At 49.4% G+C, this 23,689-nt stretch overlaps 1 protein-coding gene across 25 annotated transcripts in view; it reads right to left on the bottom strand.

Moving 5' to 3' along the window:
- DDX4 (DEAD-box helicase 4) overlaps positions 1-23,689 on the bottom strand; it is a 1,188,488-nt gene that overhangs the window by 607,749 nt on the left and 557,050 nt on the right. For 24 of the 25 annotated variants that reach the window (XM_063962294.1, XM_063962463.1, XM_063962252.1 and 21 more), the window contains one exon: positions 11,505-11,555. The exons of the other annotated variant lie outside the window; for it this stretch is intronic. In XM_063962294.1, coding sequence (XP_063818364.1) covers positions 11,505-11,555 — 51 coding nt within the window. The remainder of the gene's footprint in view (positions 1-11,504; positions 11,556-23,689) is intronic. 25 annotated transcript variants of the gene reach the window in all.

The following is a 23,689-nucleotide window of genomic DNA, read 5'->3' as shown; positions in this document are numbered from 1 at the left end:
GAGCGTCCACAGCTATTGCCTGAGGGTCCCTTGACCTGGCGCAATATCTGTCTAGTTTTTTGTTGAGGCGGGACGCCATCATGTCCACCTTTGGTTTTTCCCAACGGTTCACAATCATGTGGAAGACTTCTGGGTGAAGTCCCCACTCCCCCGGGTGGAGGTCGTGTCTGCTGAGGAAGTCTGCTTCCCAGTTGTCCACTCCCGGAATGAACACTGCTGACAGTGCTATCACATGATTTTCCGCCCAGCGAAGAATCCTTGCAACTTCTGTCATTGCCCTCCTGCTTCTTGTGCCGCCCTGTCTGTTTACGTGGGCGACTGCCGTGATGTTGTCCGACTGGATCAGCACCGGCTGACCTTGAAGCAGAGGTCTTGCTAGGCTTAGAGCATTGTAGATGGCCCTTAGCTCCAGGATATTTATGTGAATTGATGTCTCCAGGCTTGACCACAAGCCCTGGAAATTTCTTCCCTGTGTGACTGCTCCCCAGCCTCTCAGGCTGGCATCCGTTGTCACCAGGACCCAGTCCTGAATGCCGAATCTGCGGCCCTCTAGAAGATGAGCACTCTGCAACCACCACAGGAGAGACACCCTTGTCCTTGGTGCCAAGATTATCCGCTGATGCATCTGAAGATGCGACCCGGACCATTTGTCTAGCAGATCCCACTGGAAGGTTCTTGCGTGGAATCTGCCGAATGGGATTGCATCGTAAGAAGCCACCATCTTTCCCAGGACCCTTGTGCATTGATGCACTGAGACTTGGCCTGGTTTTAGGAGATTTCTGACTAGTTCGGATAACTCCCTGGCTTTCTCCTCCGGGAGAAACACCTTTTTCTGGACTGTGTCCAGGATCATCCCTAGGAATAGAAGTCGTGTCGTCGGGATCAGCTGCGATTTTGGAATATTGAGAATCCAACCGTGCTGGCGCAGCACTATCTGAGATAGTGCTACTCCGACTTCCAACTGTTCCCTGGATCTTGCCCTTATCAGGAGATCGTCCAAGTAAGGGATAACTAAAACTCCCTTCCTTCGAAGGAGTATCATCATTTCGGCCATTACCTTGGTAAAGACCCGGGGTGCCGTGGACAATCCAAACGGCAGCGTTTGAAACTGATAGTGACAGTTCTGTACCACAAACCTGAGATACCCTTGGTGAGAAGGGTAAATTGGGACATGTAGGTAAGCATCTTTGATGTCCAGAGACACCATATAGTCCCCTTCTTCCAGGTTTGCAATCACTGCTATGAGTGACTCCATCTTGAATTTGAACCTTTGTATGTAAGTGTTCAAGGATTTTAGGTTTAAAATTGGTCTCACCGAGCCGTCCGGCTTCGGTACCACAAATAGCGTGGAATAGTACCCCTTTCCCTGTTGTAGGAGGGGTACCTTGATTATCACCTGCTGGGAATACAGCTTGTGAATGGCTTCCAATACTGCTTCCCTGTCTGAGGGAGACGTCGGTAAAGCAGACTTTAGAAAACGGCGAGGGGGAGACGTCTCGAATTCCAATTTGTACCCCTGAGATACCACCTGAAGGATCCAGGGGTCCACTTGCGAGTGGGCCCACTGCGCACTGAACTTCTTGAGACGGGCCCCCACCGTGCCTGAGTCCGCTTGTAAAGCCCCAGCGTCATGCTGAGGACTTTGCGGAGGCGGGAGAGGGCTTTTGTTCCTGGGAACTGGCTGTTTGTTGCAGCCTTTTACCTCTCCCTCTGCCACGGGGCAGAAATGAGGCGCCTTTTGCCCGCTTGCCCTTATGGGGCCGAAAGGACTGCGCCTGATAATACGGCGTCTTCTTAGGTTGAGAAGCTACCTGGGGTAAAAATGGGGATTTTCCAGCAGTTGCCGTGGCTACCAGGTCTGATAGACCTACCCCAAATAACTCCTCCCCCTTATAAGGCAATACTTCCATGTGCCTTTTAGAATCAGCATCACCTGACCATTGCCGCGTCCATAAACCTCTTCTTGCAGAAATGGACAGCGCGCTAACTCTTGATGCCAGTCGGCAAATATCCCTCTGTGCATCACGCATATATAGAAATGCATCCTTCAAATGCTCTATAGTCAGTAATATACTGTCCCTATCTAGGGTATCAATATTTTCAGTCAGGGAATCCGACCACGCCAGGCCCGCACTGCACATCCAGGCTGAGGCGATTGCTGGTCGCAGTATAACACCCGTGTGAGTGTATATACATTTTAGGATATTCTCCAGTTTTCTATCGGCAGGTTCCGTTAGGGCGGCCGTATCAGGAGAGGGTAGTGCTACCTGTTTAGACAAGCGTGTGAGCGCTTTATCCACCCTAGGGGGTGTTTCCCAACGTGCCCTATCCTCTGGCGGGAAAGGGTACGATGCCAATAACCTTTTAGGAATTATCAGTTTTTTATCGGGGGAAACCCACGCCTCATCACACACTTCATTTAATTCCTCGGATACAGGAAAAACTACAGGCAGTTTTTTCTCACCAAACATAATACCCTTTTTAGTGGTACTTGTATTATCAGAGCTATGCAATACATTTTTCATTGCTTCAATCATGTAACGTGTGGCCCTAGTGGAAATCACGTTTGTCTCCTCATCATCGACACTGGAGTCAGTATCCGTGTCTGTGTCTGCCATTTGAGGTAACGGGCGTTTTAAAGCCCCTGATGGCGTTTGAGACCCCTGGACAGGCACAAGCTGAGTAGCCGGCTGTCTCATGTCGTCAACTGTCTTTCGTAAAGAGCTGACAGTGTCACGCAATTCCTTCCATAAGCTCATCCACTCAGGTGTCGACTCCCTAGGGGGTGACAACTCTATAATAGGCAATTGCTCCGCCTCCATCTCATTTTCCTCCTCAACCAACATGTCGACACAATCGTACCGACACACCGCACGCACACAGGGAATGCTCAGATAGAGGACAGGACCCCACTAGCCCTTTGGGGAGACAGAGGGAGAGTATGCCAGCACACACCAGAGCGCTATATATAGACAGGAATACCACTATAAAATGTGCTTTTCCCTTTATAGCTGCTGTTAGTATCAAAACTGCGCCAAATTAGTGCCCCCCTCTCTTTTTTACCCTTTTCTGTAGTGCAGGACTGCAGGGGAGAGTCAGGGAGACGTCCTTCCAGCGGAGCTGTGATGGAAAATGGCGCCCGTGTGCTGAGGAGATAGGCTCCGCCCCCTTCTCGGCGGCCTTTTCTCCCGCTTTTTGGTGAGTTCTGGCAGGGGTTAAAATACATCCATATAGCCCTGGGGGTTATATGTGGTGTATTTATGCCAGCCAAGGTGTTTACATTGCTGCTCAGGGCGCCCCCCCCTAGCGCCCTGCACCCTCAGTGACCGAAGTGTGAAGTGTGCCTGAGTAACAATGGCGCACAGCTGCAGTGCTGTGCGCTACCTTGTTGAAGACTGATGTCTTCTGCCGCCGATTTTTCCGGACCTCCTCTTGCTTCTGGCTCTGTAAGGGGGCCGGCGGCGCGGCTCTGGGACCGAGCACCGAAGCTGGGCCTGTGTTCGGTCCCTCTGGAGCTAATGGTGTCCAGTAGCCTAAGAAGGCCAAGCTGGCTGCAAGCAGGCAGGTTCGCTTCTTCTCCCCTTAGTCCCTCGATGCAGTGAGCCTGTTGCCAGCAGGTCTCACTGAAAATAAAAAACCTAAAACTAAACTTTCACTAAGAAGCTCAGGAGAGCCCCTAGTGTGCACCCTTCTCGGCCGGGCACAAAAATTTAACTGAGGCTTGGAGGAGGGTCATAGGGGGAGGAGCCAGTGCACACCAGGTAGTCCTAAAGCTTTACTTTTGTGCCCAGTCTCCTGCGGAGCCGCTATTCCCCATGGTCCTTACGGAGTTCCCAGCATCCACTAGGACGTCAGAGAAAACAGCAATAGGCAGAAGGGGAGAGAGGGGGGAAAGCAGGGAAAAAAACAGCCACAGCAGCCTGATCTATCCTGCACGATAATGTGCAGTGACAGGCTTGCAGGACGATTTAGGTGTCCCCCAGTGCCCCCCCTCCCCACTGTAACAGCCTCACTGTGTCCGTGGCGCTCCTCCGTCCCGCTCTGCTGAAAAGGAATGGGCGCGCGCTACTTCCGGCGCTGCAGAGCGGGACTAAGCTCCGCCCCCCTCCGCAAAGGCGCCAGACTCAAAGTCTGCTATGCGCCTTTTGCCGGATCCCCGTAGCGGATCTGTGAGCCGCGCTGGCGGGGATCCGAGCGGAGGGAGGGGGAAGGGGGGGGGTTGAGCTGCGTGTGGTAACAAAAGCAGAGCATCTACTATAAAAAAAAATAAGAATTTACTTACCGATAATTCTATTTCTCATAGTCCGTAGTGGATGCTGGGGACTCCGAAAGGACCATGGGGAATAGCAGCTCCGCAGGAGACTGGGCACATCTAAAGAAAGCTTTAGGACTATCTGGTGTGCACTGGCTCCTCCCCCTATGACCCTCCTCCAAGCCTCAGTTAGGATACTGTGCCCGGACGAGCGTACACAATAAGGAAGGATCTTGAATCCTGGGTAAGACTCTTACCAGCCACACCAATCACACCGTACAACTTGTGATCTGAACCCAGTTAACAGCATGATAACAGAAGGAGCCTCTGAAAAGATGGCTCACAACAACAAAAAACCCGATTTTTGTAAAAATAACTATGTACAAGTAATGCAGACAATCCGCACTTGGGATGGGCGCCCAGCATCCACTACGGACTATGAGAAATAGAATTATCGGTAAGTAAATTCTTTTTTTCTCTAACGTCCTAGTGGATGCTGGGGACTCCGAAAGGACCATGGGGATTATACCAAAGCTCCCAAACGGGCGGGAGAGTGCGGATGACTCTGCAGCACCGAATGAGAGAACTCCAGGTCCTCCTCAGCCAGGGTATCAAATTTGTAGAATTTAGCAAACGTGTTTACCCCTGACCAAGTAGCAGCTCGGCAAAGTTGTAAAGCCGAGACCCCTCGGGCAGCCGCCCAAGATGAGCCCACTTTCCGTGTGGAATGGGCTTTTACAGATTTTAGCTGTGGCAGGCCTGCCACAGAATGTGCAAGCTGAATTGTACTACAAATCCAACGAGCAATCGTCTGCTTAGAAGCAGGACCACCCAGCTTGTTGGGTGCATACAGGATAAACAGCGAGTCAGATTTTCTGACTCCAGCCATCCTGGAAACATATATTTTCAGGGCCCTGACTACGTCCAGCAACTTGGAATCCTCCAAGTCCCTAGTAGCCGCAGGCACCACAAATAAGTTGGTTCAGGTGAAACGCTGAAACCACCTTAGGGAGAAACTGAGGACGAGTCCTCAATTTCGCCCTGTCCGAATGGAACATCAGATAAGGGCTTTTTCAGGATGAAGCCGCCAATTCTGACACGCGCCTGGCCCAGGCCAGGGCCAACAGCATGACCACTTTCCATGTGAGATATTGTAACTCCACAGATTTAAGTGGTTCAAACCAATGTGACTTTTGGAACCCAAAACTACATTGAGATCCCAAAGTGCCACTGGAGGCACAAAAGGAGGCTGTATATGCAGTACCCCTTTTACAAACGTCTGAACTTCAGGGACTGAAGCTAGTTCTTTTTGGAAGAAAATTGACAGGGCCGAAATTTGAACCTTAATGGACCCCAATTTCAGGCCCATAGACACTCCTGTTTGCAGGAAATGTAGGAATCGACCCAGTTGAATTTCCACCGTCGGGCCTTACTGGCCTCGCACCACGCAACATTTTCGCCAATTGCGGTGATAATGTTTTTGCGGTTACATCCTTCCTGGCTTTGATCAGGATAGGGATGACTTCATCCGGAATGCCCCTTTTTCCTTCAGGATCCGGCGTTCAACCGCCATGCCGTCAAACGCAGCCGCGGTAAGTCTTGGAACAGACAGGGTCCTTGCTGGAGCAGGTCCCTTCTTAGAGGTAGAGGCCACGGATCCTCCGTGAGCATCTCTTGAAGTTCCGGTTACCAAGTCCTTCTTGGCCAATCCGGAGCCACGAATATAGTGCTTACTCCTCACCATCTTATCAATCTCAGTACCTTGGGTATGAGAGGCAGAGGAGGGAACACATACCCTGACTGGTACACCCACGGTGTTACCAGAGCGTCTACAGCTATTGCCTGAGGGTCCCTGGACCTGGCGCAATACCTGTCGAGTTTTTCCCAACGGTTTATAATCATGTGGAAGACTTCTGGGTGAAGTCCCCACTCTCCCGGGTGGAGGTCGTGTCTGCTGAGGAAGTCTGCTTCCCAGTTGTCCACTCCCGGAATGAATACTGCTGACAGTGCTATTCCATGATTTTCCGCCCAGCGAAGAATCCTTGCAGCTTTTGCCATTGCCCTCCTGCTTCTTGTGCCACCCTGTCTGTTTACGTGGGTGACTGCCGTGATGTTGTCCGACTGGATCAACACCGGCTGACCTTGAAGCAGAGGTCTTGCTAAGCTTAGAGCATTGTAAATGTCCCTTAGCTTCAGGATATTTATGTGAAGTGATGTCTCCAGGCTTGACCATAAGTCCTGGATATTCCTTCCCTGTGTGACTGCTCCCCAGCCTCGCAGGCTGGCATCCGTGGTTACCAGGACCCAGTCCTCAATGCCGAATCTGCGGCCCTCTAGAAGATGAGCACTCTGCAACCACCACAGGAGGGACACCCTTGTCCTTGGTGACCGGGTTTTCCGCTGATGCATCTGAAGATGCGACCCGGACCATTTGTCCAGCAGGTCCCACTGGAAAGTTCTTGCGTGGAATCTGCCGAATGGGATTGCTTCGTAGGAAGCCACCATTTTACCCAGAACCCTTGTGCATTGATGCACTGAGACTTGGCTCGGTTTTAGGAGGTTCCTGACTAGCTCGGATAACTCCCTGGCTTTCTCCTCCGGGAGAAACACCTTTTTCTGGACTGTGTCCAGGATCATCCCTAGGAACAGAAGACAAGTCGTCGGAACCAGCTGCGATTTTGGAATATTGAGAATCCAACCGTGCTGCAGCAACACTACCTGAGATAGTGCTACACCGACCTCCAACTGTTCCCTGGATCTTACCCTTATCAGGGAATTGTCCAAGTAAGGGATAACTAAAATTCCCTTCCTTTGAAGGAATATCATAATTTCGGCCATTACCTTGGTAAAGACCCGGGGTGCCGTGGACCATCCATACGGCAGCGTCTGAACTGATAGTGACAGTTCTGTACCATAAAACCTGAGGTACCCTTGGTGAGAAGGGTAAATTTTGACATGAAGGTAAGCATCCTTGATGTCCCGAGACATCATGTAGTCCCCTTCTTCCAGGTTCGCAATCACTGCTCTGAGTGACTCAATCTTGAATTTGAACCTCTGTATGTAAGTGTTCAAAGATTTTAGATTTAGAATCGGTCTCACCGAGCCGTCCGGCTTCGGTACCACAACAGTGTGGAATAATACCCCGTTCCCTGTTGCAGGAGGGGTATCTTGATTATCACCTGCTGGGAATACAGCTTGTGAATGGCTTCCAAAACTGTCTCCCTGTCAGAAGGAGACATCGGTAAAGCCGACTTTAGGAAACGGCGAGGGGGAGACGTCTCGAATTCTAATTTGTACCCCTGAGATATCACCTGAAGGATCCAGGGGTCTACTTGCGAGTGAGCCCACTGCGCGCTGAAATTCATTGAGACGGGCCCCCCCACCGTGCCTGATTCTGCTTGTAAAGCCCCAGCGTATACTGAGGGCTTGGCAGAGGCGGGAGAGGGTTTCTGTTCCTGGGAACTGGCTGATTTCTGCAGCCTTTTTCCTCTCCCTCTGTCACGGGGCAGAAATGAGGAACCTTTTGCCCGCTTATCCACGAAAAGACTGCGCCTGATAATACGGCGTCTTCTCATGTTTAGAGGCGACCTGGGGTACAAACGTGGATTTCCCAGCTGTTGCCGTGGCCACCAGGTCTGAAAGACCGACCCCAAATAACTCCTCCCCTTAATAAGGCAATACTTCCAAATGCCGTTTGGAATACGCATCACCTGACCACTGACGTGTCCATAACCCTCTACTGGTAGAAATGGACAACGCACTTAGACTTGTATTCCGCTGTGCATCACGCATATATAGAAATGCATCTTTCAAATGCTCTATAGGCAAAAATATACTGTCCCTATCTAGGGTATCAATATTTTCAGTCAGGGAATCCGACCACGCCAACCCAGCACTGCACATCCAGGCTGAGGCGATTGCTGGTCGCAGTATAACACCAGTATGTGTGTAAATACATTTTAGGATACCCTCCTGCTTTCTATCAGCAGGATCCTTAAGGGCGGCCATCTCAGGAGAGGATAGAGCCCTTACAAGTGTGTGAGCGCTTTATCCACCCTAGGGGGTGTTTCCCAACGCACCCTAGGGGGTGTTTCCCAACGCACCCTAACCTCTGGCGGGAAAGGATATAATGCCAATAACATTTTAGAAATTGTTATCGGGGGAAACCCACGCATCACACACCTCATTTAATTTCTCAGATTTAGGAAAACTACAGGTAGTTTTTCCTCACCGAACATAATACCCCTTTTTTTTTGGTGGTACTCGTATTATCAGAAATGTGTAAAACATTTTTCATTGCCTCAATCATGTAATGTGTGGCCCTACTGGAAGTCACATTTGTCTCTTCACCGTCGACACTGGAGTCAGTATCCGTGTCGGCGTCTATATTTGCCATCTGAGGTAACGGGCGCTTTATAGCCCCTGACGGCCTATGAGACGTCTGGACAGGCACAAGCTGAGTAGCCGGCTGTCTCATGTCAACCACTGTCTTTTATACAGAGCTGACACTGTCACGTAATTTCTTCCAACAGTTCATCCACTCAGGTGTCGACCTCCTAGGGGGTGACATCACTATTACAGGCAATCTGCTCCGTCTCCACATCATTTTTCTCCTCATACATGTCGACACAAAAGTACCGACATACAGCACACACACAGGGAATGCTCTGATAGAGGACAGGACCCCACTAGCCCTTTGGGGAGACAGAGGGAGAGTTTGCCAGCACACACCAGAGCGCTATATATATATATATATATATATATATATATATATATATATATATATATATATATATACAGGGATAACCTTATATAAGTGTTTTTCCCCTTATAGCTGCTGTATAGTTAATAATGCGCCTAATTTGTGCCCCCCTCTCTTTTTTAACCCTTTCTGTAGTGTAGTGACTGCAGGGGAGAGCCAGGGAGCTTCCCTCCAACGGAGTTGTGAGGGAAAATGGCGCCAGTGTGCTGAGGAGATAAGGCCGCCGATAAGGGGGCGGAGCCTTTTCTCCCGTTTTTTTATGTATTTTGGCAGGGGTTAAATGCATCCATATAGCCCAGGAGCTATATGTGATGCATTTTTTGCCATCCAAGGTGTTTATTATTGCGTCTCAGGGCGCCCCCCCCAGCGCCCTGCACCCTCAGTGACCGGAGTGTGAAGTGTGCTGAGAGCAATGGCGCACAGCTGCAGTGCTGTGCGCTACCTTGTTGAAGACAGGACGTCTTCTGCCGCCGATTTTCCGGACCTCTTCTGCCTTCTGGCTCTGTAAGGGGGCCGGCGGCGCGGCTCTGGGACCCATCCAAGCTGGGCCGGTTATCGTCCCTCTGGAGCTAATGTCCAGTAGCCTAAGAAGCCCAATCCACTCTGCACGCAGGTGAGTTCGCTTCTTCTCCCCTTAGTCCCTCGATGCAGTGAGCCTGTTGCCAGCAGGTCTCACTGAAAATAAAAAACCTAAACTAAAACTTTCACTAAGAAGCTCAGGAGAGCCCCTAGTGTGCACCCTTCTCGTTCGGGCACAGAGATCTAACTGAGGCTTGGAGGAGGGTCATAGGGGGAGGAGCCAGTGCACACCAGATAGTCCTAAAGCTTTCTTTAGATGTGCCCAGTCTCCTGCGGAGCAGCTATTCCCCATGGTCCTTTCGGAGTCCCCAGCATCCACTAGGACGTTAGAGAAATAATAAAATTATTCAAACCCCCCTGCCACCCTGTGATCTCAACCCTGCAGAGAGCCTGGGGGGAAGAGGGGGAAGATGGGGGGGCCTGGGGGGAAGCACACACTTACCTTTTCTGTGGTGGAGTGGCCCCGACACACACAGCGGTGTCCGGCCACTAATACTCACCGCTGCCATGCTGTGTCCCTGATATAGTTTTCACTTGGGAAAAACATTCATCCACCTACATGTTGACACACATGTACCAAGTACCATCAGGAGTCGGCCGTGCCGACACTGTCACTCCCACAGCCGTTTGTGGGAAGCACTCCGCTTCAGACATGCCGACACACGTGTACCAAACATGTCAGTGAGACAGTTTGCCAGCTCATAACCCAGCGCTTAATCAACAGTTCTGAACACTATAGAATGCCCCCAAACCTGCAGCGCTTTTATATTAAACATAGATTGCACCATTTGACTGTTTTGCACCCTGATACATTCAGAAGTGTGAGGAAGGACCAGAGTCTCTGCAATAGAAAATGATGCTGGCTGAGTGAGCTGTGAGGGCTAAGCCCCGCCCTCATAATGAAACACTTCAGTCCCGCTATTTTAGTTAAAGTCTTTATACTGGCGGGGGTTAGGACAGTGCCCCAGCACCTATGTCCCCTGTTACCAGTCTCATAATTGAGGTATATATGCGCCCTGCACCCTGGAGTGCCTCTGTGTGTGGGAGCATGGCGCGCAGCGTGCTATCGCTGTGTGGTACCTCAGAAGCAGTCACTGAAGTCTACTTTGCTTCTTCTACTCACCTGTTTCTTCTGTGACTTCTGGCTCTGCAAGGGGGGTGACGGCGGGCTCTGGGAACGAGCATCTAGGTGTACCTAGTGATCAAACCCTCAGGAGCTAATGGTGTCCTGTAGCCAAAGAAGCAGGGCCTTGAAACTCACAGAAGTAGGTCTGACTTCTCTCCCCAAAGTCCCACGAAGCAGGGAGACTGTTGCCAGCAGTTCTCCATAAGTCTTTTCAGAGAAACTCAGTAGAGCTCCCCTGTAGTGCATCCAATCTCACTGAGCACAGATTCTAAACTTGAGTCTGAAGGAGGGGCATAGAGGGAGAAGCCAGGTCACACTCTTTGAAATTCTTTAAGTGCCCATGTCTCCTGCGGATCCCGTATACACCCCATGGTTCTTGAAGTGACCCAAGGATCCTCTAAGACGTATGAGAAATGAAAAGCCCCACTGTTATCCAGTGAGCAGCTCCTGATGGCACCAAACAAAAACTTAAGAGCTTGAGCCGTAAGTGGGGTATGAGGGCAGAAGGATACAGTATTTATATTGGTAGCTTGTAAATGCTTTGCTGTTCGGTGCCTATCCTGGTATTCAACAGCATACCCCGAGGTAACCCTGTGGAGACTATGGACCCTGAAGAAGAAAGCAACCTTCTGAAAACACCATTCACAAACTTCAAGTTGTAGTGTGAGGACTTCTGGGTGATACTTTTAAAATTTGCAGTGGAACACCTAGAATTGTTGGTGTTAAAGATTGAAAATGTAGAAGAATTAAAAATAAATCAGATGGGAGGATGTTTTCTCTCTTACCCCCTCTTCTTTGGAAACCATTACGTTTTGAACGATCGTTGTCATTAAACCCTAAAATGAAAAGAAAACCCAAGAACATATTAGTGTTCTTAAACAGCTCTTTAAGAGGCAGAGAAATAATGTCTTGAGGGAATAAAAGACTTAACATAGTACATGAAGTATATAAAGGGGTGCTTACTTTTAGTTCTACAGTAGCACACTATTTTGAAAGTCAACATAATTATAATAAGATTTTACTTACCGATAAATCTATTTCTCGTAGTCCGTAGTGGATGCTGGGGACTCCGTAAGGACCATGGGGATATAGCGGCTCCGCAGGAGACAGGGCACAATAATAAAAGCTTTAGGATCAGGTGGTGTGCACTGGCTCCTCCCCCTATGACCCTCCTCCAAGCCTCAGTTAGGATACTGTGCCCGGACGAGCGTGCATAATAAGGAAGGATATTGAATCCCGGGTAAGACTCATACCAGCCACACCAATTACACCGTACAACCTGTGATCTGAACCCAGTTAACAGTATGATAACAACGAAGGAGCCTCTGACAAGATGGCTCACAACAAGAATAACCCGATTTTTGTAACAATAACTATGTACAAGTATTGCAGACAATCCGCACTTGGGATGGGCGCCCAGCATCCACTACGGACTACGAGAAATAGATTTATCGGTAAGTAAAATCTTATTTTCTCTGACGTCCTAGTGGATGCTGGGGACTCCGTAAGGACCATGGGGATTATACCAAAGCTCCCAAACGGGCGGGAGAGTGCGGATGACCCTGCAGCACCGAATGAGAGACTCCATGTCCTCCTCAGCCAGGGTATCAAATTTGTAGAATTTAGCAAACGTGTTTGGCCCTGACCAAGTAACTGCTCGGCAAAGTTGTAAAGCCGAGACCCCTCGGGCAGTCGCCCAAGATGAGCCCCCTTCCTTTTGGAATGGGCTTTTACAGATTTTGGCTGTGGCAGGCCTGCCACAGAATGTGTAAACTGAATTGTATTACAAATCCAGCGAGCAATCGTCTGCTTAGAAGCAGGAGCACCCATCTTGTTGGGTGCATACAGGCTAAACAGCGAGTCAGATTTTCTGACTCCAGCCGTCCTGGAAACATATTTTTCAGGGCCCTGACAACGTCAAGTAACTTGGAGTCCTCCAAGTCCCTAGTACCCGCAGGTACCACAATAGGTTGGTTCATGTGAAAAACAGAAAACACCTTAAGGAGAAATTGAGGACGAGTCCTCAATTCTGCCCTGTCAGAATGAAAAATTAAGTAAGGGCTTTATATATGATAAAGCCGCCAATTCTGACACACGCCTGGCTGAAGCCAGGGCTAATAGCATCGTCACCTTCCATGTGAGATATTTTAAGTCCACAGTGGTGAGTGGTTCAAACCAATGTGACTTTAGGAAACTCAAAACAACATTGAGATCCCAAGGTGCCACTGGGGCACAAAATGAGGCTGTATATGCAGTACCCCTTTTACAAACATCTGAACGTCAGGCACTAAAGCCAGTTCTTTCTGGAAGAAATTCGACAGGGCCGAAATTTGAACCTTAATGGACCCTAATTTTAGGCCCATAGACAGTCCTGTTTTCAGGAAATGTAGGAAACGACCCAGTTGGAATTCCTCTGTAGGGGCCTTCTTGGCCTCACACCACGCAACATATCTTCACCAAATGCGGTGAAAATGTTTTGCGGTTACATCCTTCCTGTCTTTGACCAGGGTAGGGATGACTTCATCTGGAATGCCCTTTCAGGATCCGGCGTTCAACCGCCATGCCGTCAAACGCGGCAAGTCTTGGAACAGACAAGGCCCCTGCTGGAGCAGGTCCTTTCTTAAAGGTAGAGGCCACGGGTCTTCCGTGAACATCTCTTGAAGTTTCGGGTACCAAGTCCTTCTTGGCCAATACGGAACCACGAGTATCGTTCTTACTCATCTCCCTCTTATGATTCTCAGTACTTTTGGTATGAGAGGCATAGGAGGGAACACATACTCTGACTGGTACACCCACAGTGTTACCAGAGCGTCCACCGCTATTGCCTGAGGGTCCCTTGACCTGGCGCAATATCTGTCTAGTTTTTTGTTCAGGCGGGACGCCATCATGTCCACCTTTGGTTTTTCCCAACGGTTTACAATCATGTGGAAGACTTCCCGATGAAGTCCCCACTCTCCCGGGTAGAGGTCATGCCTGCTGAGGAAGTCTGCTTCCCAGTTTTCCACTCCCGGAATGAACACTGCTGAGAGTGTTATCACATGATTTTTCGCCCAGCGAAGAATCCTTGTATTTTCTGCCATTTCCCTCCTGCTTCTTGCGCCGCCCTGTTTACGTGGGCGACTGCCGTGATGTTGTCCCACTGGATCAATACCGGCTGACCTTGAAGCAGAGGTCTTGCTAAGCTTAGAGCATTGTAAATTGCCCTTAGCTCCAGTATATTTATGTGGAGAGAAGTCTCCAGACTTGATCACACTCTCTGGAAATTTTTTCCTTGTGTGACTGCTCCCCAGCCACTCAGGCTGGCATCCGTGGTCACCAGGACCCAGTCCTGAATGCCGAATCTGCGGCCCTTTCATAGATGAGCACTCTGCAGCCACCGCAGAAGAAACACCCTTGTCCTTGGAGACAGGGTTATCCGCTGATGCATCTGAAGATGCGATCCGGACCATTTTTCCAGCAGATCCCACGGAAAGGTTCTTGCGTGAAATCTACCGAATGGGATCGCTTTGTAAGAAACCACCATTTTTCACAGGATCCTTGTGCAATGATGCACTGATACTTTTCCTGGTTTTAGGAGGTTCCTGACTAGCTCGGATAACTCCCTGGCTTTCTTCTCCGGGAGAAAACATCCTTTTCTGGACTGTGTCCAGAATCATCCCTAGGAACAGTAGACGTGTCGTCGGGAAAAAAATGCGATTTTGGAATATTTAGAATCCACTCGTGCTGTCGTAGAACTACTTAAGATAGTGCTACTCCGACCTCCAACTGTTCTCTGGACCTTGCCTTTATCAGGAAAGCGTCCATATTTCTTTTAAGAAGAATCATCATTTCGGCCATTACCTTGGTAAAGACCCGGGGTGCCGTGGACAATCCAAACGGCAGCGTCTGAACTGATAGTGACAGTTCTGTACCACGAACCTGAGGTACCCTTGGTGAGAAGGCAAATTTGGACATGTAGGTAAGCGTCCCTGATATCCAGTGACACCATATCGTCCCCTTCTTCCTGGTTCGCTATCACTACTCTGAGTGACTCCATCTTGATTTGAACGCTTGTATGTAAGTGTTCAAATATTTCAGATCTCACCGAGCCGTCTGGCTTCAGTACCACAATATAGTGTGGAATAATACCTCTTCCCTTGTTGTAGAAGGGGTACTTTGATTATCACCTGCTGGGAATACAGCCTGTGAATTGTTCCCAATACTGCCTCCCTGTCGGAGGGAGACGTTGGTAAAGCAGACTTCAGGAACTTGTGAGGGGGAGACGTCTCGAATTTCCAATGTACACCTGGGATACTACGTGTAGGATCCAGGAGTCCACTTGTGAGTGAGCCCCCTGCGTGCTGAAAATCTTGATTTGACCCCCTACCGCACCTGAGTCCGCTTGTACTGCCCCAGCGTCATGCTGCGGACTTGGCAGAAGCTGTGGAGGGCTTCTGTTCCTGGGAATGGGCTGCCTGCTGCAGTCTTCTTCCCTTTCCTCTACCCCTGGGCAGATATGACTGGCCCTTTTGCCCGCCTGCCCTTATGGGGACGAAAGGACTGAGACTGAAAAGACTGTGTCCTTTTCTGCTGAGATGTGACTTGGGGTAACAAAAGGTGGATTTTTCAGCTGTTGCCATGGCCACCAGGTCCGATGGACCGCCCCTTTATACGGCAATACTTCCATGTGCCGTCTGGAATCTGCATCACCTGACCACTGTCGTGTCTTCGTCTGGCAGATATGGACATCACATTTACTCTTGATGCCAGAATGCAAATATCCCTCTGCGCATCTCGCATATATAGAAATGCATCTATAGTCAATAAAATCTTGTCCCTGTCAAGGGTATCAATATTTTCAGTCAGGAAATCCGACCAAGCCCCCTCAGCGCTGCACATCCAGGCTGAGGCGATTGCTGGTCGTAGTATAACACCAGTATGTGTGTATATACTTTTAGGATATTTTTCAGCTTCCTATCAGCTGGCTCCTTGAGGGCTGCCGTATCTGGAGACGGTAACGCCCCTTGTTTTTATAAGCGTGTGAGCGCCTTATCCACCCTAAGGTGTGTTTCCCAACTCGCCCTAACTTCTGGCGGGAAAGGGTATACCGCCAATAATTTTCTATCGGAGGAAACCCACGTATCATCACACACTTCATTTAATTTATCTGATTCAGGCAAAACTACAAGTAGTTTATTCCCACCCTACAAAATACCCTTATTTGTGGTACTTGTAGTATCAGAAATATGTAACACCTCCTTCATTGCCCTTAACATGAAACGTGTGGCCCTAAAGGAAAATACGTTTGTTTATTCACCGTCGACACTGGAGTCAGTGTCCGTGTCTGTGTCTGTGTCAACCGACTGAGGTAAATGGGCGTTTTTACAAGCCCCTGACGGTGTCTGAGACGCCTGGACAGGTACTAATTTGTTTGCCGGCCGTCTCATGTCGTCAACCGACCTTGCAGCGTGTTGACATTATCACGTAATTCCTAAATAAGCCATCCATTCCAGTGTCGACTCCCTAGAGAGTGACATCACCAATACAGGCAATTTGCTCCGCCTCCTCACCAACATCGTCCTTCTACATGTCGACACACACGTACCGACACAGCACACACACAGGGAATGCTCTGATAGAGGACAGGACCCCACTAGCCCTTTGGGGAGACAGAGGGAGAGTTTGCCAGCACACACCAAAAACGCTATAATTATACAGGGACAACCCCTTATACAAGTGTTTTCCCTTATAGCATTTTTATATATGTAATCATATCGCCAAATAAGTGCCCCCCCTCTCTGTTTTAACCCTGTTTCTGTAGTGCAGTGCAGGGGAGAGCCTGGGAGCCTTCCTCACAGCAGAGCTGAGCAGGAAAATGGCGCCGTGTGCTGAGGAGAATAGGCCCCGCCCCCTAAAACGGCGGGCTCTTCTCCCGGAGTTTGTGAGATCTGGCAGGGGTTAAATACATCCATATAGCCTCAAGGGCTATATGTGATGTATTTTAGCCATAAAAAGGTATTATACATTGCTGCCCAGGGCGCCCCCCCCAGCGCCCTGCACCCTCAGTGACAGTTGGTGACTGTTGGTGAAGTGTGCTGACAACAATGGCGCACAGCTGCAGTGCTGTGCGCTACCTTATGAAGACTGAAAGTCTTCTGCCGCCTGTTTCTGGACGTCTGGACCTCTTCAACTTCGGCATCTGCAAGGGGGGTCGGCGGCACGGCTCCGGGACGTACCCCAGGGTGAGACCTGTGTTCCGACTCCCTCTGGAGCTAATGGTGTCCAGTAGCCTAAGAAGCAAATCCATCCTGCACGCAGGTGAGTTTACTTCTCTCCCCTATGTCCCTCGTAGCAGTGAGCCTGTTGCCAGCAGGTCTCACTGAAAGAAAGAAAAAGAAAAAAAAAAAAAAAAAACCTAACAAACTTTTATTCTAAGCAGCTCAGGAGAGCCACCTAGATTGCACCCTTCTCGGCCGGGCACAAAAATCTAACTGAGGCTTGGAGGAGGGTCATAGGGGGAGGAGCCAGTGCACACCACCTGATCCTAAAGCTTTTATTATTGTGCCCTGTCTCCTGCGGAGCCGCTATATCCCCATGGTCCTTACGGAGTCCCCAGCATCCACTAGGACGTCAGAGAAATACATTTATACACAAATATACACTGCTCAAAAAAATAAAGGGAACACTTAAACACCACAATGTAACTCCAAGTCAATCACACTTCTGTGAAATCAAACTGTCCACTTAGGAAGCAACACTGATTGACAATCAATTTCACATGCTGTTGTGCAAATGGAATAGACAACAGGACAGGTGGAAATTATAGGCAATCAGCAAGACACCCCCAATAAAGGAGTTGTTCTGCAGGTGGTGACCACAGACCACTTCTCAGCTCCTATGCTTTCTGGCTGATGTTTTGGTCACTTTTGAAAGCTGGCGGTGCTTTCACTCTAGTGGTAGCATAAGACGGAGTCTACAACCCACACAAGTGGCTCAGGTAGTGCAGCTCATCCAGGATGGCACATCAATGCGAGCTGTGGCAAGGTGGTTTGCTGCGTCTATCAGCGTAGTGTCCAGAGCATGGAGGCGCTACCAGGAGACAGGCCAGTACATCAGGCGACGTGGAGGAGGCCGTAGGAGGGCAACAACCCAGCAGCAGTACCGCTACTTCCGCCTTTGTGCAAGGAGGAACAGGAGGAGCACTGCCAGAGCCCTGCAAAATAAACTCCAGCAAGCCACAAATGTGCACGTGTCTACTCAAACAATCAGAAACAGACTCCATGAAGGTGGTTTGAGGGCCCGACGTCCACAGGTGGGGGTTGTGCTTACAGCCTGTCGAAGTCAAAAATATTATATTTAAAGAACATACAGACTCCACACATAAGATTTTAAACCTACCGGTAAATCTATTTCTCCTAGTCCGTAGAGGATGCTGGGGACTCCGTAAGGACCATGGGGTATAAACGGGCTCCGCAGGAGACATCGGCACCCAAAAGAACTTTTCCGATAGGTGTGCACTGGCTCCTCCCTCTATGCCCCTCCTCCAGACCCCAGTTAGAGAACTGTGCCCAGAGGAGATGGACAATACGAGGGCAGGATTTTATAAATCCAAGGGCAAGATTCCTACCAGCCCACACCAATCATACCATGTAACCCGGAACATACATAACCAGTTAACAGTATGAACAAACAACAGTAGCGGTCCAAGACCGATTCCAACTGTAACATAACCCTTATGTAAACAACAACTATATACAAGTCTTGCAGAGTTTCCGCACTGGGACGGGCGCCCAGCATCCTCTACGGACTAGGAGAAAAAGATTTACCGGTAGGTTTAAAATATTATTTTCTCTTATGTCCTAGAGGAAGCTGGGGACTCCGTAAGGACCATGGGGTTTATACCAAAGCTCCCAATCGGGTGGGAGAGTGCGTATGACTCTGCAACACCGACTAAGCAAATGCTAGGTCCTCATCAGCCAGGGTATCAAACTTGTAGAATTTAGCAAAAGTGTTTGACCCCGACCAAGTTGCTGCTCGGCAAAGCTGTAATGCCGAGACACCCCGGGCAGCCGCCCAAGAAGAGCCCACCTTCCTAGTGGAATGGGCCTTTACCGAATGCGGTACCGGCAATCCTGCCGTTGAATGAGATTGCTGAATCGTGTTAGAGATCCAGCGAGCAATAGTCTGCTTCGAAGCAGGCGCGACAATCTTGTTGGCAGCATACAGGACAAACAGAGCCTCTATTTTCCTAATTCTTGCCGTCCTGGCTACATAAATCCTCAAGACCTGACTACATCCAGGGACCGGGAATCCTCCAAGTCACTCGTAGCCACAGGCACCACAATGGGTTGGTTCAAATGGAATGAAGAAACCACCTTAGGCAAAAATTGAGAGCGTGTCCTCAATTCCGCTCTAACAACATGAAAAATCAAGTAGGGGCTCTTGTGAGACAAGGCCGCCAATTCAGACACTCACCTTGCAGATGCTAAGGCCAACAACATGACCACCTTCCAGGTAAGAAATTTCAACTCAACCTTGTTAAGTGGTTCAAACCAGTGAGATTTTAGTTACTGCAACACCACGTTCAGGTCCCATGGTGCCACTGGAGGCACAAAAGGAGGCTGGATGTGTAGCACTCCCTTTACAAAAGTCTGGACTTCTGGAAGAGAAGCCAATTCCTTCTGAAAGAATATCTAGAGGGCCGAAATCTGTACCTTAACAGAGCCTAATTTCAGGCCCATATCCACTCCTGTCTGTAGGAAGTGGAGAAAACGACCCAAATGAAAATCTTCCGTAGGGGCGTTCTTGGTTTCACACCTAGACACATTTTCGCCAGATACGGTGATAATGTTTTACAGTCACCTCCTTTCTAGCCTTTAGTAGAGTAGGGATGACCTCCTCCGGAATCCCCTTCGCAGCTAGGATCCGGCGTTCAACCGCCATGCCGTCAAACGTAACCGCGGTATCTTGGAACACGCAGGGACCCTGCTGCAACAGGTCCTCCCTTAAAGGAAGAGGCCAGGGATCTCCTGTGAGCATCTCCTGAAGATCTGAGTACCAGGCCCTTCGAGGACAGTCTGGAACAATGAGTATTGTACTCTTTCGTGCGCAGGACCACCATCATTTCCGCCATTATCTTGGTGAAAATCCTTGGGGCCGTGGAAAGCCCAAACGGCAACGTCTGAAAATGGTAATGACAACCCTGTACAGCGAATCTCAGGTAGTCCTGATGGGAAGGATATATGGGGACATGAAGGTAAGCATCCTTCAGGTCCAGTGACACCATAAACTCCCCCTCCTCCATGCTGGCTATTATCGCCCTGAGCGATTCCATCTTGAATTTGAATCTTTTCATGTACAGGTTTAGGGATTTTAGATTCAAAATAGGTCTGACCGAACCATCCGGTTTCGGGACCACAAAGAGGGTTGATAGTACCCTCTTCCCTGTTGGTTCAAGAGAACCCTGATAATTACTTGCTGTTGACACAGCGTTTGAATTGCAGCCAACAGTACATCCCTGTCTGGGGTAGAAGCTGGTAAGGCAGACTTGAAAAATCGGCGTAGGGGCACCTCTTCGAATTCCAGTTTGTAGCCTTGGGAAACTATTTCCAACGCCCAAGGATTCAAGTCTAAGCTGACCCAGACCTGGCTGAAGAGTCGAAGACGAGCCCCCACCGATGCGGACTCCCGCAGGGGAGCCCCAGCGTCATGCAGTGGGTTTTGTAGAAGCCGGGGAGGACTTCTGTTCCCGGGCACCAGCCGAAGCAGGTGTTCTTTACCCTCTACCCTTACCTCTGGCAAGGAAGGAGGCTCCCCGACCTCTTCTGGACTTTTGTGATCGAAAGGACTGCATCTGATATGTTGGAGTTTTCTTCTGGGGAGTAAACGGTAAAAAGTTAGATTTACCTGCGGTAGCTGTGGAAACCAGGTCCGGCATCCCATCCCCAAACACGTCTCCCCTATAGGGTAGAACCTCCATATGCTTTTTCGAATCCGCATCACCCGTCCCACTGGCGGGTCCATAAGGATCTTCTCGCTGAAACAGCAATGGCATTGGCTCTGGAAGCCAGTAATACAATGTCCCTTTGAGCGTCTCTCATATACAAGACGGCGTCTTTGATATGGGCTAGAATTAACAAAACAGTATCTCTATCCATGGTATCAAGGTCAGCCGACAGGTTATCTGTCCAGGCTGAAATTGCGCTACATACCCATGCCGACGCAATTGTCGGTTTTAGCAAAGCTCCAGTATGTGAATAAATAGACTTTAAAGTAGTCTCTTGCCTGCGATCCGCAGGATCCTTGAGGGACGCTGCCTTATGATCCTCAACACCTTTGTGATGAGGAAGAGGAGGAAACAAGTAGACCGATTGGAACACCCATGGCGTTACCAGGGCGTCTACTGCTACTGCCTGAGGGTCCCGGGACCTGGCACAATACCTCCGAAGCTTCTTGTTGAGGCGTGACGCCATCATGTCTATTTAAGGAACTCCCCAAATACCCGTTATCACTGCAAAGACTTCTTGATGAAGTCCCCACTCTCCTGGATGGAGATCGTGTCTGCTGAGGAAGTCTGCTTCCCAGTTGTCAACTCCCGGAATGAAGACAGCTGACAGAGCGCTTACGTGATTTTCCGCCCAGCGAAGAATCCTGGTTGCTTCCGCCATCGCGGCTCTGCTTCTTGTCCAGCCTTGGCGGTTCACATGAGCCACTGCTGTGACATTGTCTGATTGAATCAGAACCGGTAAGTTGCGAAGAAGACTCTCCGCTTGACGAAGGCCGTTGTATATGGCTCTTAGCTCCAACACGTTGATGTGTAGACAGGACTCCTGGTCTGACCACAGTCGCTGAAAATTTCTTCCTTGGGTGACTGCTCCCCATCCTCGGAGGCTTGCGTCCGTGGTTACCAGGATCCAGTCCTGAATTCCGAACCTGCGACCCTCCAGAAGGTGAGCACTTTGCAGCCACCATAGAAGAGACACCCTGGTCCCGGGGGACAGTGTTATTTTCCGATGTAAATGTAGATGGGACCTGGACCATTTGTCCAGAAGGTCCCATTGAAACGTCCTTGCATGGAACCTGCCGAAGGGGATGGCCTCGAAGGCTGCCACCATTTTCCCCAGAACACGAGTGCATTGATGAACGGACACTTTTTGGCTTTAGCAGGTCTCTGACCATGTTCTGGATGTCCTGGGCTTTTTCCAACGGGAGAAAAACCTTCTTTTGTTCCGTATCCAGTATCATACCTAGGAACGTTAGTCGAGTTGTCGGAATCAACTGACTTCGACAGATTTAGAATCCAACCGTGTTGCTGGAGCACTCTCAGAGAGTGTCACATTGCTCAGCAATTGCTCTCTTGATCTCTCCTTTATCAGGAGATCGTCCAAGTATGGGATAATTGTGACTCCATGCTCGTCTGGAGACGGTAGCGCCACTTTCTTTGACAGGCGGGTTAAAGCCTTGTCCACAGTGGGAGAGGATTCCCAACGTACCCTGTCCTGTGTAGGAAAGGGATATGCCATATTAATTCTTTTGGGAATCTGCGGTCTCTTATCCGGAGTCTCCCAAGCTTTTTCAAAAAACTAATTTAGTTCATGAGATGGGGGAAAGTTTATTATCTGTTTCTTTCCCTTAAACATGTGTACCCTCGTGTTCATCAGCAATATGCAACACATCTCTTATTGCTATAATCATACACAGAATGCTCTTTGTCACCTTAGGGTGCAATTTAGCTTCATCATAGTCGACACTGGAATCAGAGTCCGTGTCAGTAGTTGTGTCCACAATTTTTGCCAAGGGACGCTTTTGAGACCCCGACGGGCCCTGTGAGTCGGTCCAATACGAGGATTGACCCCCTGACGCCTCCCCAAAGTCAGCCTTATCTAGCCTCTTATGTAAAGATGTCACACTTGCATTCAACATATGCCACATGTCCATCCATTCCTGAGTCGGCACTACCGACGGGGATACACCACTCATCTGCTCAACCTCCTCCTTGGAGAAGCCTTCCGCTTCAGACATGTCGACACGCACGTACCGACCCCACACACACACACAGGGATATACCTATAATGGGACAAAACCCCAACCAGGCCCTTAGGAGAGAGAGTGAGAGCTACCAGCACACACCCAGCGCCCAAATGACACTGGAAAAATTAGATAGCGCTTTTATATTATAATATATATATATATATATATATATATATATATATATATATATATATAAAATAAGATTTTACTCACCGGTAAATCTATTTCTCGTAGTCCGTAGTGGATGCTGGGACTCCGTAAGGACCATGGGGAATAGCGGCTCCGCAGGAGACTGGGCACAACTAAAGAAAGCTTTAGGACTACCTGGTGTGCACTGGCTCCTCCCTCTATGACCCTCCTCCAGACCTCAGTTAGGATACTGTGCCCCGAAGAGCTGACACAATAAGGAAGGATTTTGAATCCCAGGTAAGACTCATACCAGCCACACCAATCACACCGTATAACTCGTGATACTATACCCAGTTAACAGTATGAAATATAACTGAGCCTCTCAACGGATGGCTCAACAATAACCCTTTAGTTAACAATAACTATATACAAGTATTGCAGGCAATCAGCACTTGGGATGGGCGCCCAGCATACACTACGGACTACGAGAAATAGATTTACCGGTGAGTAAAATCTTATTTTCTCTGACGTCCTAAGTGGATGCTGGGACTCCGTAAGGACCATGGGGATTATACCAAAGCTCCCAAACGGGCGGGAGAGTGCGGATGACTCTGCAGCACCGAATGAGCAAACTCTAGGTCCTCCTCAGCCAGGGTATCAAACTTGTAAAATTTAGCAAATGTGTTTGACCCCGACCAAGTAGCTGCTCGGCAAAGTTGTAAAGCCGAGACACCTCGGGCAGCCGCCCAAGAAGAGCCCACCCTTCCTCGTGGAATGGGCTTTCACTGATCTAGGATGCGGCAGTCCAGCCGCAGAATGTGCAAGCTGAATC

Source organism: Pseudophryne corroboree, chromosome 1 (genome assembly GCF_028390025.1).
Source record: "Pseudophryne corroboree isolate aPseCor3 chromosome 1, aPseCor3.hap2, whole genome shotgun sequence".
Taxonomy (NCBI): Eukaryota; Metazoa; Chordata; class Amphibia; order Anura; family Myobatrachidae; genus Pseudophryne; species Pseudophryne corroboree.
This window is presented reverse-complemented; position numbering and strand designations above follow the sequence as displayed.